General features: G+C 35.6%; 1 protein-coding gene across 5 annotated transcripts in view; it reads right to left on the bottom strand.

The window, feature by feature from the left end:
• WDR17 (WD repeat domain 17) overlaps positions 1-16,717 on the bottom strand; it is an 82,708-nt gene that overhangs the window by 58,004 nt on the left and 7,987 nt on the right. For all 5 annotated transcript variants that reach the window (XM_040700192.2, XM_040700193.2, XM_046940687.1 and 2 more), the window contains exons 2-10: positions 16,630-16,697; positions 9,666-9,794; positions 8,427-8,610; positions 6,499-6,729; positions 5,571-5,822; positions 4,066-4,188; positions 3,529-3,716; positions 2,458-2,626; positions 497-588 (exon numbers count right to left, since the gene is read on the bottom strand). In XM_040700192.2, the coding sequence (XP_040556126.1) occupies positions 497-588; positions 2,458-2,626; positions 3,529-3,716; positions 4,066-4,188; positions 5,571-5,822; positions 6,499-6,729; positions 8,427-8,610; positions 9,666-9,794; positions 16,630-16,695 (1,434 nt within the window). In that variant the 5' untranslated portion in view covers positions 16,696-16,697. The remainder of the gene's footprint in view (positions 1-496; positions 589-2,457; positions 2,627-3,528; positions 3,717-4,065; positions 4,189-5,570; positions 5,823-6,498; positions 6,730-8,426; positions 8,611-9,665; positions 9,795-16,629; positions 16,698-16,717) is intronic.

The following is a 16,717-nucleotide window of genomic DNA, read 5'->3' as shown; positions in this document are numbered from 1 at the left end:
ACACACAAGCCTGCAGAAATTACTGGTAATGTAAGGCAAGATTCTAAATAAGCCACATGCTTTAGCATGTTGGAAAAGGCAGTTTTATTGGTCTCGACTTCAGGGAGTGAAATTCTTTTCTAGGTCTAGTATTTGTAATATGGAACATCATTTCACTATTTTATGTTTTGATCCTCAGTTTTGAAGTCTATGTCCATATACATTTTTACTTTTAAGAAAGAAACCACTTTGCCTTTGCTGTGCATCACTACAGAACCACTTTTAAGATACTGGAGACAATCGGGTTCTTCATTATTCTCAGGTCACAAACCTCCTCAGAGGAAGTAAAAAAGACTTCATGCTTCTCACAGATAAACTGGCACTCACACCTTTCTTTCTATAGATTTCTGTTATAGGCTATTGTTCACATGTTTTTTAAAAATGCTATGTTTGTTAGGTACTAGAGGTAACAGCTAGTTTACATCCAATCAGCAAAAGAGAAATAATCTTATTTTACCTCACTGAATCGTGTTATTATTTTGCCTCTTGGGACATCCCAGATGAATCCACCATTTCTGGACGTTGCACCTGCTATGCAGTTCAGATCTCCTTTAGAGAAAAAACATTTTTAAGCTATCACAATTAATATAATATGAATAGAAGTCAACAATGGCACAAAACCAGTAGTTTTTCCACAGTTCAAGGCTAGTATTTGATATTAAGTGGTAAACATCACTTTCACATTCCTACATTCCTCCTTTGAACAAAGGGTAAACTAGAAGTTGTATAGTTGAAAAAAGTATTCTCAATGCCTGCTGAAAGCTTTGCAGTTTAAGTTACACAAAAATAATGTTCAGTAAGCATATGACTCAAACTGAGGAACACATACAACTTCAATATTTCAAGCTTGAAGAAGATCGTTTGCTATTAAAGTTCCCTGTACACTAACATAAACCAGGCAGAATGCTACAGTACTTTTGTTTTACTAAATCTTGCACTGGGCAGCACCTGAGCTAACAAGAATGTACTTGAGTCTGTACTCATACCCTACCAAGCGGGAAATAAGAACATACGACTCTAATGTGAGAATCTGAAAATCAAGATTCTCCTCACCACAGTGACTGTCTATGCCTGATGTAGCTATCATTTAATTTTAGAGATGTGTGTTTTAACTTACTTTATATTGCAATTACAAGCAAAAAAGGCAATTTGTACAAGGGGAGTCTAGATAAAAGGTGCATACACAGAAGGGAAAGAAACTCTGGTGGGACAAAGAAGGAAAAATAAAGTTCTCTTGAAACCAAATACAAGTAATGACAAATACTGGAGTATATTTTATGAATGAAGCTAAACAATTGTTCAAAGGTTGGGAGGTATGTGCTGGGAGTAAGGAATGTTAAAGAAGAAACAAGTTCTGTCTCAGATGGACAACAATGAAGTGTAAGGAACTGAAGTTAAGAGTATACAAGCTAAAGGAGACGCTTTCAATTATCCTAAATTTGCAAGTTTACCTTTTTAAAAATTCAGAGCTCAAATCTTGAAAGACACCAATTCTACTCCTCCCCCTCACAAACAAGTTATTCTCTTAATATGAGATACTAATACAAACTGAAATTAAATTTTAAAACAAAACAACCCAAAAGATGGAACATCCTTTTTCTTATTGCCATAATTTCCACAGAGCAATTCCAATAATCTCTGAAGAAGAACAAGGTGCAAGAGATGCTCTGGTATGAAAAACAAAGTGCCAATTCTTTTCATTTATACAGGCTACATTCAGCTTCCCATAACAACATTTCTTGTTAAGAGTTCAAATTCATAGGAAAGTCAGTCAGTTGAACTTAAACTTGAGAAAAAAAAATTATCTGCTATCCAAAGAATTCAGTCACAAGAACCCTACTTAACAAGTACTGACATTGGTGATTTTATCATAAATGTACTCTCAAATTCAGCTAAATAGGTTACAGAACACTTCAAACATCAAAATTTTCCACCAACTTCACCTGAAGTTCCCACCAGTTCAGTTTTCCACCTTTTCTAAGAAAGAGTAGACATTTATCAAAAAAAAAAAATCTTTATTCTAATAAGCAGAGCTCAGTGATTAGAATACCAAATAAGGATGAGCCAGAACTAAACACACATATTCCACTTTTTTCAGCATAAAATACAATTTGAACTCTTTTAATCAATTGCCTCCCATGGAAAGGAAGCCTTTTAATCACCTCTGTAATGTAATGCTAGAAAAACTGGAGTTTTCTTCCTCCAGACTTAATATGAAATGCAAACATAATTCCTCACAAGGGTAGATCTCAGCAGGTGCTGAAGCACTGGGTTCTACAAGAATTAAATATGTTACTTTAGTTACATTTAAAAACTTTTAAGACACCCTTCTGTCTAAAATAAATACTTTTTTCACATAAAGTGCTGCGGGTCAATGCTGACTCAAGAACTTTTATACCTTAATCAAAATATTCTTACCTGGAGCCCAAGAAATAGAATAAATAACCCCCTCATTGCCAGGAGAGGTGTAAACTGCTGTTAAAGTATTTATGTCCCAAACTTTTATCGTGCCATCAAATGAAGCTGTAGCAAGAAGATCAGGGTTATCAGGTTTGAATTCACAATCAAAGATGGTCTCAACATGTCCCTTAAAGGAAAAAAAATAAAAAAAAATCAAATCCATTTATTACACTTAATGTTTTTTTCTCCAGAAGTCCATATCTGGGTAAACTCTAAAATCAGCTCTATTAAAAAGCAATTAGATCAATTATGAGTTCAAAAACCCCTGCACATTTTGACTACTCAGTCAAAATCAAAAGGCATTAAAACAGCTTAGATGGTAACACTTCATCCTTTCAAGAACACTCTTAAAAACAGAAAAACGTTGCCCTAAAACAATAGGATGATGCAATGCCAGGGATGCAATAGTCAAGCTCTGTAGATTACATTCTAAAACATTTTTTAAAATTCCAGTGAGTTTTCTGTGTTCTAAAACCAGATGCTTCTATATTGCAGCTTATACTTCAACCCTTCAGAATTCTCCATCTTAACTGATCAAAACAGTCTCGTGGAATTAAATTTGACAAAAACATGAGAAGCAAATAATTTGCAAGAATTTTTCAAACTTCATTTGATTTAAAGAAAAATTAATTAAAAATGAAAACAGAACATAAGCCTCTATTCAGACACATACTGGAGTACACCTGTAAACTACTTAAGGTTTTCAAGTAAAACTGAATGGAGAAAGAAAAATCCTTTTGAGTAACCAACAGACCAGGGAAAAAGAGGTTCACCTAATATGTGATAAACCCAATTGTGAGCTTCTCCCTCAAAACACGCTGATACGAGGGCAGCTCCAAAAGTAACATTTCTTAGAAGATCATGAAGTATCAATAAAATTTCAGTTAAAACAAGCAAAGAAACCTCATCACCATCAACCTGAAAACTCTTAAATCTTTATTTCTGAATGACAATAAATTTCCTGTTGGAAGAAAAAGATGGATAAGCCAAACTGTCATTTCAAAACAGAAAAAAAAAAGAAAGACTTACCAAATCTCTAAGGAAATCCCACTTTTTGGCTCCCATGTCATAAAGGCCAACACCACCATCCATGAAACAACAGACAACATGGCCAGGAGGAAGAGAAAACGCTTGTTTTTGTGATAAAGTTGGAGGAGGAACAGCCTCACTTGTCGAGGATGTATGAGAATATTTAATAGGAGATGGAAACAAGAATGCTTAACAAAAGAAAAATATAGACAAGTGACTATTTTCCATTTTTTTATGTAATAATAAATAACAGTTATATAGAGAATATTGCTTTGTATTCCAGACCATTTGTTTATACATATGCACACGTGTGCACACACATGTACATAAACGAGAGTACAAAGCCTGGCCTACTAAAGAATATTATATAGGGCTTGATCCCTTATACATCCACTCACTGGCATGAGAGGACACTTTGTTTAACTAAGAACCACAGAGCAACCACAAGATTTCAGAGATTGACTTAACCATGCTAAGATTCACAAAAAATATTAACTTGCATGCATTGTAATGAATAACAATCAAAAGTACACTTACACTTCTTCTTTGGAGGAGAACTTAGTACATGCAAACTATGGAAACCAGAATTCTTCAATTTTAAATTATCTATAGGCGTCGTGTGTGAAACATTCCAAATACGTAACACACCAACTTGAGAATCTGAAGTTACAAATAATAAAAACATGTTTTTAGTTATTCTGTTTTACCGTACATACGTTATTTTTATATGCCCTGTGGAGAAGGACTTGGGGGTCCTGGTGGACAAGAGGCTTGACACGCGCTAGCAGTGTGCGCTTGCAGTCTGGAAAACAACTGTGCTCTGGGCTGCATTAAAAGAGGAGTGGCCAGCAGGGAGAGAGAAGGGATTTCCCCCCTCCACTCTGCTCTTGTGGGGCCCCATCTGGAGTACTGTGTCTTGGGTCCCCAGCACAAGAAGGACGTGGAGCTCTTGGAATGGGTCCAGAGGAGGGCCACTAAGATGATCAGAGGGCTGGAACACCTCTCCAACGAAGGAGGGAACTGGCTTGTTTAACTTAGAGAAGAGAAAGCTCTGGGGAGACCTCATTGTGGCTTTCCAATATTTGAAAGGAGCATATAAACAGGAGGGGAAACGACTGTTTACAGGGGTGGGTAGTGATAGGACAAAGGGGAATGGTTTTAAACCATTAAGGGGAGGATTAGGTTAGACATTCGGAGGAAGTTTTTCCTCACAGAGGGTTGTGACGCACTGGAACATGTTGCCCAAGGAGGTTGTGGATGCCCCATCCCTGGAGGCATTCAAGACCAGGCTGGATGTGGCTCTGATCAGCCTGGTCTAGTGGTTGGTGACCCTGCACATAGCAAGGAGGTTGAAATTAGATGATCCGTTAGGTGTTCCGTTTCAACCCAGGCCATTCTGTGATTCTATTTAAGGACTAAGAGAAGCAAAGAAAATCAAAACCAAAGGCGACCCAATGAATTAAAACTTAGAATCCCAAAAGACATTACAGGCAAGCACAGACACCTCTACAGTAACTTCACTATTAAAAACAGTAATTAGTCATATTAATTATTTAAAATTCAGAAAATATACTCTACAGAATTCCTGTTATAAAGTGTAAGTCAAACAAAGTCTAACTTTCCTTATTCACAGGTTCTTCAACCCTGACACTAATCTCTAGGATATAAGAAAGAGGCAGGAAATAGTTTAAAAATGATAAACTCCCCAAAAATAGAGAAAGCAGAGGAGCAAGTGGTATGCACTAGCACAACATTTTTATTCTTATTCCCAAATAGCTTCAGTATTATTGCTGAAGTCTGCATAAGGAAAATATTACTTAGCAAAAATAGTTAGACATCACTTCCATGTAAATACATACACTGTTCAGCATAGTTTTCTGTTCTTTTCCACACAGATACTTGAGGGGGCTTTTTTTGTACAATATATATAAGCTTCTGTTTGTAGAAACGTTAGGAAACGGAGATCAAACCTTTGATATCAGTTTTGAAGACTAAATGCTACATTTACCACTTTTTCATAAATTGGGAAATAAAAGGCTTACCTCCAGTTATAAACATTCCAGGTGCACTAGGAACCCAGGCTAAACACTGAACAGATGCTGCTGCACTGGGAAAATTAAATTTTGTGATACAGGACAAAGATTCTGAATCAACTAGTTGAATGCCATTATGTAAATTAGCAACAAGAAGGTAGTCATTTGACAAAGGGTCCCACTCCAGTGCTGTAACTGGATCTTCTTCATCTGTTCCTTTAAGAGACTCTGGTCTTAAGACATGCTTCTGATTTTTAGAACCTTTAGGAGCACAAGAATACAGATTATTTCAAAGTGATATCAAATATATCCTCTGAATACTTTTTCAAATTTCACTTTTGTCTCCCCCTGAAATTGTTTGTAGTCTGCTCATCTGTTCGCTCCACTGAACTCGAGGAAGCTGACTTTGCAATATCTGACCTAAAGTAGTCCTGCAGATGACTATTTTTTAATACAGCAGAAAACAGAAACAGCTGTCTGCTTGTTTGACCAATTTATAATGAAAGAAAATATACGTTGTTCCAATAACTTCCATGAGTAAAGAGATATTTGAGATCAGGCTTACAGAAAGCCTGACTAAAAGACAGAACTCTAGAACAATACAGAAGCAAAGTAAGAGACTGTTGAAAAATTCAAGCTGGTCTATGCAGAATAAAAAAATTACTTGGAAATACAGTTCAGTAGAATTTTGTGGCTGTTATCATTCCGTAACTTGTCAAAAAATCTCAGTGTTATCACAAAAGGAAGAAGCAACAAAGAAAATGCTGTGTGCTTTTCATCTAAGTAATTTTTGTGACATACAAGAAGTAGACATACTGTAAGTTTTGAATGCATGCATGTGCTCATAAACATCTAAATGAAAAAAGTGCAGAATTACATGCATATACAAAGATCATCAACAACAAAAACATATACGTTTCACCATATCAGTTTTTACCTGGCTGAAAAATAGACAGACTTCCATCAGTATGTCCAAAGACTACTTTCCCTTTTTTTTTTGGATGCCACCTAAACAGACAGATATCTGACAAGAAGCTGTGTGCTCCTTTATGCGCCGTTACCACGCTCAAAGGTCCTGAGATAGTCCAAATGTACAAGGGACCTCTGTGGGACACAAATGCAACTGCGTCACCTTCATTCCAGCACCAGCTAAGTGATGCAGGAATTCCTGAAACATACAGAATAAGGATTTGAAATTCAGTGCGTTACTGCCAGGCGCAGTATCAGCAATTGTCTTGAATACCTGTGCAAACAATTATTCTTATACACAAATGATTAGACTGAAATTGAGAAAACTGTATGAACATCTTATGGTGTGAAAATAAACTACATATATCCAGAAAGTAGAAATATTTCTCAAATTACCTTAATGCTACTTTGATGGGCTGTAATTTATGACAGCCATACTTGATTTCATTAGTGCCAAGGACGCTGACACACAAGGGAGGAGGATAAGCTTGATCCTATAAAACATTCTTTTCTTTCATTCACAATTCCATTCACTAGTATGTTTTATTGTAAGTTATTTGCAAAAGTTAATAGCAATATAGTAAATACTAGCTTACAATTTCTGGTTTTTTGCAAACAATGAGATTTAAAGATAACAGAGTCATATTTGTGACAAAACTGGAAAGTCTGAAAATTAAAGCACACTCTTAATAGTTTACCTCTGGACATCTGGCAGTTTTAATTCAGTCACATAACACCTACCTACAGGGTCAGCAGGTTAAGGATTTCAACGTTAGCAACTCCAACACTAATTATCACTGTAATTTAATGTGTGTCTGAAGGGGTAAACAATAAGGCCAATTCCCCAGGCTGAAAATTCATTACTGTTCCAATTTGGCCATTTTAATGCTGCTTTTGCTGTCTTCGTTACCACTGCATTATCAGGAGGTTTAAACAGATTATCCTAAAAGTAAAATGATTTTTAGAAATTTTAAAATTAGAAAAAATGTTACTTCACATGTATTTATTGGTTGAAGCAGGATCAGTTTTTACATTACTGCATAACTGGAGCCAATATTTGGTTTGGATTAGATCAAATCATTGCACGCTTCCCTATTTATTCCTTTTGCAGCATATGCAAGGCACAGAAGATATTCAAAGGTATCCTAGATACACTCCTCTGTAGAGAGTAGTGAGTCCCAAAGTACCCTGGAAGAACTTGACATACTGACTGTTAGCAGGCAACATTTATTTTCCAAGGATGTAAACACAGGAGTCAAACATGGCCAACAGACCGTGTATGAGAACAAAAATACAACCTGTTGGTTTCGACTGAATGAATCAGAACTGAGCAAGAACAGGTGACAGGTATAGACATTTAACACGCTAGATGCCTACTGCAATCTCCTAATTGGTAGTTGTAAGTCTTAAGATATTATGCAGTTGGGCAAGCATCAGAATACTTCAATAAAGACTGTTTTTCAAATTCACGGATATTGTCTACCTAGATTTGCTGACTGCTACATTATTTGCTCTCATTTTAATAAGGTTACCATGAAAGTACATGATCTAAGGTTTAAATCTCAATTATTTATCCTTTTTATAAGGATAAAAATGTTTGTTTCTGCTCAACAAGAAATCAACAACAATATAAACTCCTGAATTGGTCAAGTACTTTATTCTTTCCTTTATACTTTCCGTTCACTAATTACTGGATAGTTTGGAGCAATTTACTTGAATAGATTATCATAATCTTCTAAAATAAACAATAACAAATCTGATCACATGAATATTGTGTTGTGTAGCTGTTATACCCCTGGCCTACTAATCTCTACTACTTTACTGTATATCAATATTTCTGATATCTGAAGATGAGAAAATCTGTATGAAACAAACAAATCTTCATGTCTGAAATACCTTTTGTATCATCCAGCTTGGCCACAACTTTCTGTTCAGTCACGTTCCAAATGATTACTAAACTATCTGCGCTGGCACTCGCAAACATGTCAGGATTGTGTGGACACCAAGATATGGCTGTGATTGTCTTCTTATGCTCAGACATAATTGCTCGAAGCTTGAATTCATTGTATTGGTGATCCAGCTAAACAAAAAGTAAAAATTCACTTTAGAAATAATTTTTTTAAAAATTCACCTTAAATACTGTTGAGTAGAACAGTTCAGGCTTATTATGAATTATTATGAATTGTTAAATTCATCACAGATGGAACTGTGATGAATTTAACAACTGACTACTTGATATCTCAAAAAATTAAATTTTTATGTATTTAACTTACACTGAATAGTTGTCAAATATTCAATCAGCTCAAACAGTATTAACATCTGTTATTATTTTCACTTGCACACAATTATATTCCTTTAATAACTGCACTCAAACACTTTTCACATAATGATTCTAAAGGTACTATAGGTACTATAGGTAATCTACAAGTGACAGAATACAAAAATGAGTATGAAATTCTTCTGATTTCTTATTTTACTTAGTCTAATTTAAAAAAAGTCCCCAAACTCAACACAAAATTTTATTCTAATCCCACTAGCAGTATAACTTGCACAGTTAAAATAAGCTTATCCTGCAGTATTTCTCAGTCTAAGCATTCCACATGACAGCATTTATATTTTTTCTTATTTGTTGGTGTACAGCAGTTGGGATCTTTAAAAGATCACACTGCCCTGCAGTTCAGAAAGTAATAGCTTATACCAGACAAAAGAAAGGTGGGCCAAGGAATTCACAACTCCACAGATCCATGTCCAAAGTTCCCCAGAACAGGTTAAAGCTACCTTAAAAGATTACCTTTACATTTCAAATGAAATCATGTAATTTTCCTCTCAAAACCTGCTCTACTGCTGCACTTCATTCACCTCAGGCATTTGCAGTATTGAGAGATTGTTGGGTTTTTTTATGCAAATAATTCTAGACACATACAACTTAAAATACAACGTTTAAATCAACTTTTTGCACCTGTTCTAACTAGCAGAAAAAATAATCTGGAAAAGGTATCTTGAATGGAAGGTTGAGTACTACATGGTTACCTTCTCACCAGCAATCATACTTCCAAACAAAAATATACTGAAAGGGCTTAAAGTGATATTGACAGTAATGTAAAAAACATTAGTCTGTTAAATAAGAAGTCTTACCTGATAAATATAAATAGCAAGTGTAGCACAATAGGCAAATCTGTCCCCACTAGCAGCACAAACATCTTTGTTCCATGGCTGACATCCAGCAGCTAGAAGACCCACTTGTCTAACATATGACATTTTTGCCTTTAAGACAAAAAAATAAAAACATTAAAATACAACATGAAAACGCATAACAGAATAGAACACCTTTTTGTTTCCATAAATAATTTATTCATTTTTTACCTTTAAAAAAATACAGCTAGCTTTTGTTTTAAACAGTAGGATCTTGTGTTCATTAGATATAAGTGAACAATAACAGAAGTAAAGCCAAGAGAAAGTTCACAGGCTTCTTCAGCATTACAAAAGGAGGGAATTTTGATGCCCCTCTTAGAGCTGTGGGATGTGGAAAAGTAGGAAACAGTGAATGAAAACATGAATTGTTCTTGATTTGCGCAAGCTGAAGCTGTTCTTCACTTTCCTCTGTATTCAGATTTTAACACTTTCTAAATGAAAGCATAATGTCTTCTCTGCTGTTCTCTTCTGTTCATTCCCCACAGAGGCATCTGGACAAAATAAACCACGCGCAGTACTTGTGTGTTAGATACATCAAACAACAACAAAAAAAAAGGATCCAGGGGTGTTGACAGCCAGCTGAACACAAGCCAGCAGCGTGCCCAGGTGGCTAAGGCAGCCAATGGAACCGAAGCTTGTATCAGAAATAGCACTGCCAGCAGGAGTAGGGAAGTAATCACCCTGCCGTATGCAGCACTGGTGAGGCCGCACCTTGAACAGAACACCTACTGTGTTTGGGTGCCTCACTGCAAGAAATGCAGTGAGGCCCACTCCAGAATGTCCAGAGAGGGTCAGTGGAGGTATGAGGTGTCTAGAGCACAAGTCTTGCAGGTAGCAGCTGAGGGAGCTGGGATTGTTTACTCTGGAGAAACGAGGCTCAGGGGGGACCTTATCACTCTCTACAACTGCCTGAAAGGAGGCTGTGCTGAGGTGGGGGTGGGCCTCTTCTTCCACAGAACTACAGATAGGACAGGAGGTAGTAGCCATAAACTGTTCCAGGGGAGGCTCAGGTTGGATACGAATAAATTTTTTTTCTCAGAAAGCACAGTCATACATTGGAACACACTGCCCAGGGAGGTGTTCAAGAAATGTGTAGATGTAGCATGGAAGGACATAGTTTAGCAGGCATGGGTGATGCATTCATGGTTGGACTAGATGATCTTAGAGGTCTTTTCCAACCTACACGACCCTATACCAGTAGCTTAGTACAAGTGTGAATTACTTATCATCACTGTCCTTTCAGAAGAAGCTAAGTTTTCTTAACTACCATGAGTTGTGGAAAATAAAAAGCAAAGTTTACTACAGCATTACTGTATTACTGTTTAGCAATCTATGACTCCAGTGTCTGAAACAAGATTTTCCTCTAGATCACCTCTGCTAACTAGCATTAAACGTCTACACAAAATCAGTCACTCTAGCTACACATTTTCTCTACTGTCTGTGAGTCATTTGCATGGAATTTAAATCTGTAACAGAAAAGGTCCTTGGAAGAATGATGTAATACAAGAAATACCCGAGGAAAATATATACATATATATGAGAAACAATATTACAAAAGGAATCTCAAACTACTTGCGTTGCTCAGACTGAGAGGATAACTGACTTTAAAATAAAAACACAAGAAATGCACTTCTGAGCCAGATCAATTATACATCTAGCTCAATTTTTAATTAATGATTATATATCAAAAGGCTTCCTGGACAGAGCAATAGCCTGGTCATTTTTCTATAATCAATTTACTTACCAAGAATGCGAACACCTGCAAAGGTACTGTTTGCTAAAATTTACTCCTCCCTGCAAAATTAATTACTTTAACATATTGTTATTCTCAATTTTATATTATAATGTACTCTTACAAGTGAGAATGAAGTGCAGATTGTTAAGAAAGTGCAGCACTACCTTTAAACAAAACACTTTTTCATCAGTGCAATATTAAGTAGTACTAAGATGAAATACAACAAATTGATACAAACACTTTCAACAAAACATATAACATATTAGGAAGGATTTCCTATCAATAGTCACTTCATTCAGACTCAGTTATTTTGCTTAAAAAAATAGGGTTTGCGGCTATTTTTTATTTCTCTTTGTATAAGAAAAAAAATGATATACAAGTCGTTATGTTGGGCTCTCCAGTATACACTGAAAAAACCTGTGCATGTAAAAAAAACACATATACAACCCTTAGAAATCTAATAAGGGATGCCTACAGTTTCCAAGGAGATGAGGGAAAGAGGGAGGACAACAACGAAAACATGTTTTTCCCCCCCTCCCTATTGGCATGAGCAGCAACAACATTAAGTTGCTAAATATAGGGAAAAAAACACTAAATTGCAATTCTATTCATCATAGAATTACTATCTAAAAATAACATTTGGATGGACTAGATGAACAGACATGGCTATATATCAAAATCAACATCTGGAAATTCCTACCTTAGCCTAAGAATCATATTTTGTAAACCATTTAAGAATTTCCATCATCATTCCATGACCCTGCTGCTTCCAAAATGCAAAAATCTTGTTCTGGTTGTAGAATAAAATGACTTCACTTGACTATGAAGGAACTAAACCTTGATGTTCAGGTAACAATGCAGTTACGAAGGAATGCAGGAGAAAAGACAGCATTGTGTTGCACAACACACAATGGCAGTGTCAGTAGCCTAGCAACTGCAGGTCTTCAACAGGCACAAATTCAATTTCAGCATTACCCCCCTTTCAGTGCTTCAGCTACTCAGTTTATTTTGTTGGGTTTTTTTCTGACTGCACAACAGTATTTATTTAATAATAGCTGTTTAGATCAAACATTTAGCACTCTTTAATTATTATCCGTGCTTGTATGTTTTAAGTATTCACAAATGCATAACCATCAAACACCAACCTCTATCATATACTAACACCATTAGCAGATGTATATTTACAACATGGCACGCACACAGAAGTGAGTATACAATATTTTATGTAAATCAATATGCCTGTGTATATTTCAAAAGCCTGTTTTCTAAACAGCTATGTATACTCAGGTCCTAGGTATCTCCTGCTTCTATTCTTACTGTCTTCCAGTTAAGTTCATACATTTTCTTATGAGAAAAGCTTGCTGCCACATCTGTAGGTTTGATATACAGATATTATCGTTCATCCATACTATTGCTCCAAGGTCAATGACAATATAATAAAGACCTACTTTAAGTAGACTTACTTTAAGGAGACTTTAAGCATATTTGTGGGAAAAAACATTGGAGATGAAAACGTGACCTGCATGCCTTAGAGCTTCACTTCTACTGCCCTATTGCCCTACTGCCCTATCAGACCAGTTTGAAGCACCAGAGAACAGGCAAAGAATTCTTCTAGTTAAAAACATGGACATTTTCAAAACAGGAAGTCTCCATGCCTGCAGATACAGCAGAAACAAAACTACTTCCTCTCTGTGCTTGCCTTAATATTAAGCAATACTCTTCCAAAGGGGCTAGAAAACATCAAGCACATTATAGCCACGTTAAGAAATTAAGTTATGGCTAGTAATCTGCCCAGACCCATCAAATAAAGCATAATTGGAAATATTCCATTACACATGCAATTTAAAAGTAAACAGACAAATTAAATCTAAGACTAAACAGAGCAATGAAATCTCCCCAAAACTTAAATAAACGATCCTTTCTGAAACATTTAGGAAGCTAGTACATTTTCTAAATTTTATACTGCATTCATAAAGTAGGAGAATACTTGTGAATGTTCACCTGCATGAATCAGTATTTTGCACAGTTTTATATCCCTAAGATTAAAATGTAGCTGGTGCCTGTTAATTTACACATTTGAAGAACTTCAAAAGTAAAAAAAAAAAAAACACAGGAAATCTTACACTATGCAAATGACAAATTGATGAATATTATTAAAGATCACTTGCCATGGATTCAGGCAGATTCATAGAAAAAGAATTTAGAAATAAAGAATAGAGGGCAATGTTATTTATCAATTCTAAGTGCTTAAAACCAGAACTGATATTGATATCATTTGAGCTGTTACCTTCAAATGCAAATCCTTCCTGCTTTGCAGGGAGTACCACAAAATCCTGAAGAACTTTTAATTCTTGATAGAATCAAACTGCAGTTGCTAACATAGGTCTCTAAATAGTCTTACTGAGGACGTATGTGCACTGCTTCAAAGTGAATGCTTCTGAGCAAAAGATTAGCTCAAACTGCCTACATAAATCACAACAGTGACAAAGCAGGATAATTATGTAGGTTTATGCATGTACTGCTGTTAAAAGAAGTTAAGCACTTCATACTTCCCAGCAGGATTTAACCTAGCAAGTTGATGACTTCTTAAAGTGCCAGGTTGGTTGCTAGCTTACCACTGACCAGCACAGGCAGTCTGTATGCTTCTTCTCTAAAAAACAAACAAACAAACAAACCACCACACAAGTTTCTCTCTACTTCTGTACACAATTCATAGAACACACATTGCCTACTGCTCCAGGAGTATCAGAATACCCAGAGGTAGAGTGCCAGTTTCAGTGTACAGCAGTTGAAAAAGACTTTGAATTTCAGCACCATTCTTCAAGAATAGCAGAAACCTTGGCTAGACTCATCACCTGCAAACACTGACTGCAAGTTTCCTAACTCATGATTAACTAACAAGTTTAAAATGAGTGCATTTGATTATCTGGACACTGACAAGGAAAATAACACTTAGAGAAAAAATGATCTTAAAGAACAACGTTCTCCTAGTTTTCATAGCTATTTTAAACCTCCACAATAAACTCAGAGCTGAAGTACTAGCAGAACTGATTTAACTACAGCACATCTGACTTCGTATGGGAAGCAGTCCTAGAAACGTTCTATCAGGCTGATGTTTGGTTAAGTCTGGATTTAAATCAGACTGAAAGTGCATTTTGCCCCATAATATTGGGTTTTATGGTACAAGCAGTGACTTTAGGATATGAGGCAAAAGAATCAGAAGCCCCATTTCTATACAGAACCAACCAGCCAACCCTCCTCACAAAGCTCATCTGCATTTCATGGAAAGCATTAGGATAGAAAGCAGGAAGGAAAGGAAAAAAAATATTACCATCCTTAATGGTGCCAGCTCAGCAAATATACAGTGATTCTTCCATTCACCTGCTCCCCTAATCCCTTGCTTACAGGCTATTACATAATAATGTGTGTAATTTTTGTTAAAATAATCCTCCTGGCAAGTGGGTATTTTTGCTCATCTCTGATGACACGATTCTAAGGACATGCAGTAAATACAAAAGAAACTTTGAAACAATTTTAATCAAATGCTTCTCTTTAGAAGAGATATAATGATATTTAAGGTAACCTATAGGAATGGAATGCTAATTTCAAGGCAAAGCATTCCGAAATTAGGTAGGAGTTGCCACATTTTTAATTCAGACACCTTGACTATTTATGAAAACATCTCTAAGGATAATATTTTTATAAATAAAATTTGCACTTATAATTGCAATCTTCCACAATACAGAAAAAATTATCAGGGACATTATTATAAGAATATTAAAGCAGAAACAAACTTTTATTTGAAACTGAAAACAAAAACATTAAGACGCTACGTTGAAAATGTAACAATAACATTTGAGCATTACAAAATCTAAGCTGGAGGGAAGTCTTGCAAAGAAGTGCTCTTGACTTCCTTAATACAGTACTAGTACAGCTTCACTAGAATACCTTTGAAAGCGTGATTTTAACAAGACAATCCAAGTAGAAATATTCAGTTTGAAACAGACTAAGTCTGGTACTTCTAACAATACATCATCCAGAACCTTGAAATACATACAATCAACCTGAGACACCATACATAACTGGTAGCAAAACTACAGGTATTTACTGTTCATCTAGTACCAGAACTTGAATTTTCAGATACATTCTATAATACATGGTTGTATGTACTTCTTCGCATTATCTCAGTATAAAACATATAACATCCTCCATAAGAATCTCATCTTGCAATCCAAAGTTCCCAAAAATCACTAAAGATTGCTTTTGTGCTGGCTAACTGCCAAGATGTTACCTCCAGGTACATCTCATCTATGAGTTTCTGATGAGCAGCTATTAAAAGATTATTCCACTTCTGAGACACTCTAAGGCAAGAGTCACATGTAATATTAGAATAGTGCAAGAGGTATTAGGATCCACCTTTTTTAATATTCATGAGCATATAAATGACATTACCGTGTGATACATGATAATAGGATTTTAAAAGCTGCTGGCGTTTGTGTTTCAGTAGCATCACCCACGCTCTGATTTAATACCTGAGAACACACTATTAAAATGAGAAACAGAAATTACACATAGTTATGTAAAACAACTCAATACAGTGAAAGAAACCGGGTACTCATTTCTCATCCTAAATCTATGAAAGCAGATATAGATCAAGCTTGCCCAAGGCATGCAGTTATGAAAAAAATTCAAGCAACCCAGCAGATGTTGCTATAGTAACTACACCTCCTCTTAGAAAAATGTAAGTAAAAAAAATGCACAGATATCCAAAGTAAAACTTGGAAATGACCTTAGGTGAATCTCTTATCTCCCGATTTTTTTTGTTGTTTTACTCAATTAACACCTCTAATTAGTTTATTCCATGCACAGAACTGTACAACAAGGAATTAATGTAAGTTTGAATGCTTGATTTCTATCTCATTAAATATTAAAGAATTCTAGCAATTAAATTATGCAAGCTAAAAATGCAAGAAGCTGTCTTAACTTGTAATATCATTTATCCATTTAGAAACATTAATTGTCAAATAAAAATCAGTTAAATGTTATATATGATATAAAATCCCATTTAAACTTGCACCACCATAGAAACATTGATATTAGTTACATAAGAAACAGAAGCTTAAAGAGAAACAAAACTAAAAGGAGAAAAATATTAATTTAAGCAATTCTTACTCGTTTCTGTCCTTCATGCCAATCATCTTCATCAAACCAGTGGGAAATGTAAGTCATCCAAGCCATGACTGAATGTGGAAATTAAAAA

This window comes from Gallus gallus, chromosome 4 (assembly GCF_016699485.2).
Source record: "Gallus gallus isolate bGalGal1 chromosome 4, bGalGal1.mat.broiler.GRCg7b, whole genome shotgun sequence".
Classification (NCBI taxonomy): Eukaryota; Metazoa; Chordata; class Aves; order Galliformes; family Phasianidae; genus Gallus; species Gallus gallus.
The sequence above is the reverse complement of the archived record's forward strand: the minus strand, read 5'-3'. Positions and strand labels throughout refer to the sequence as shown.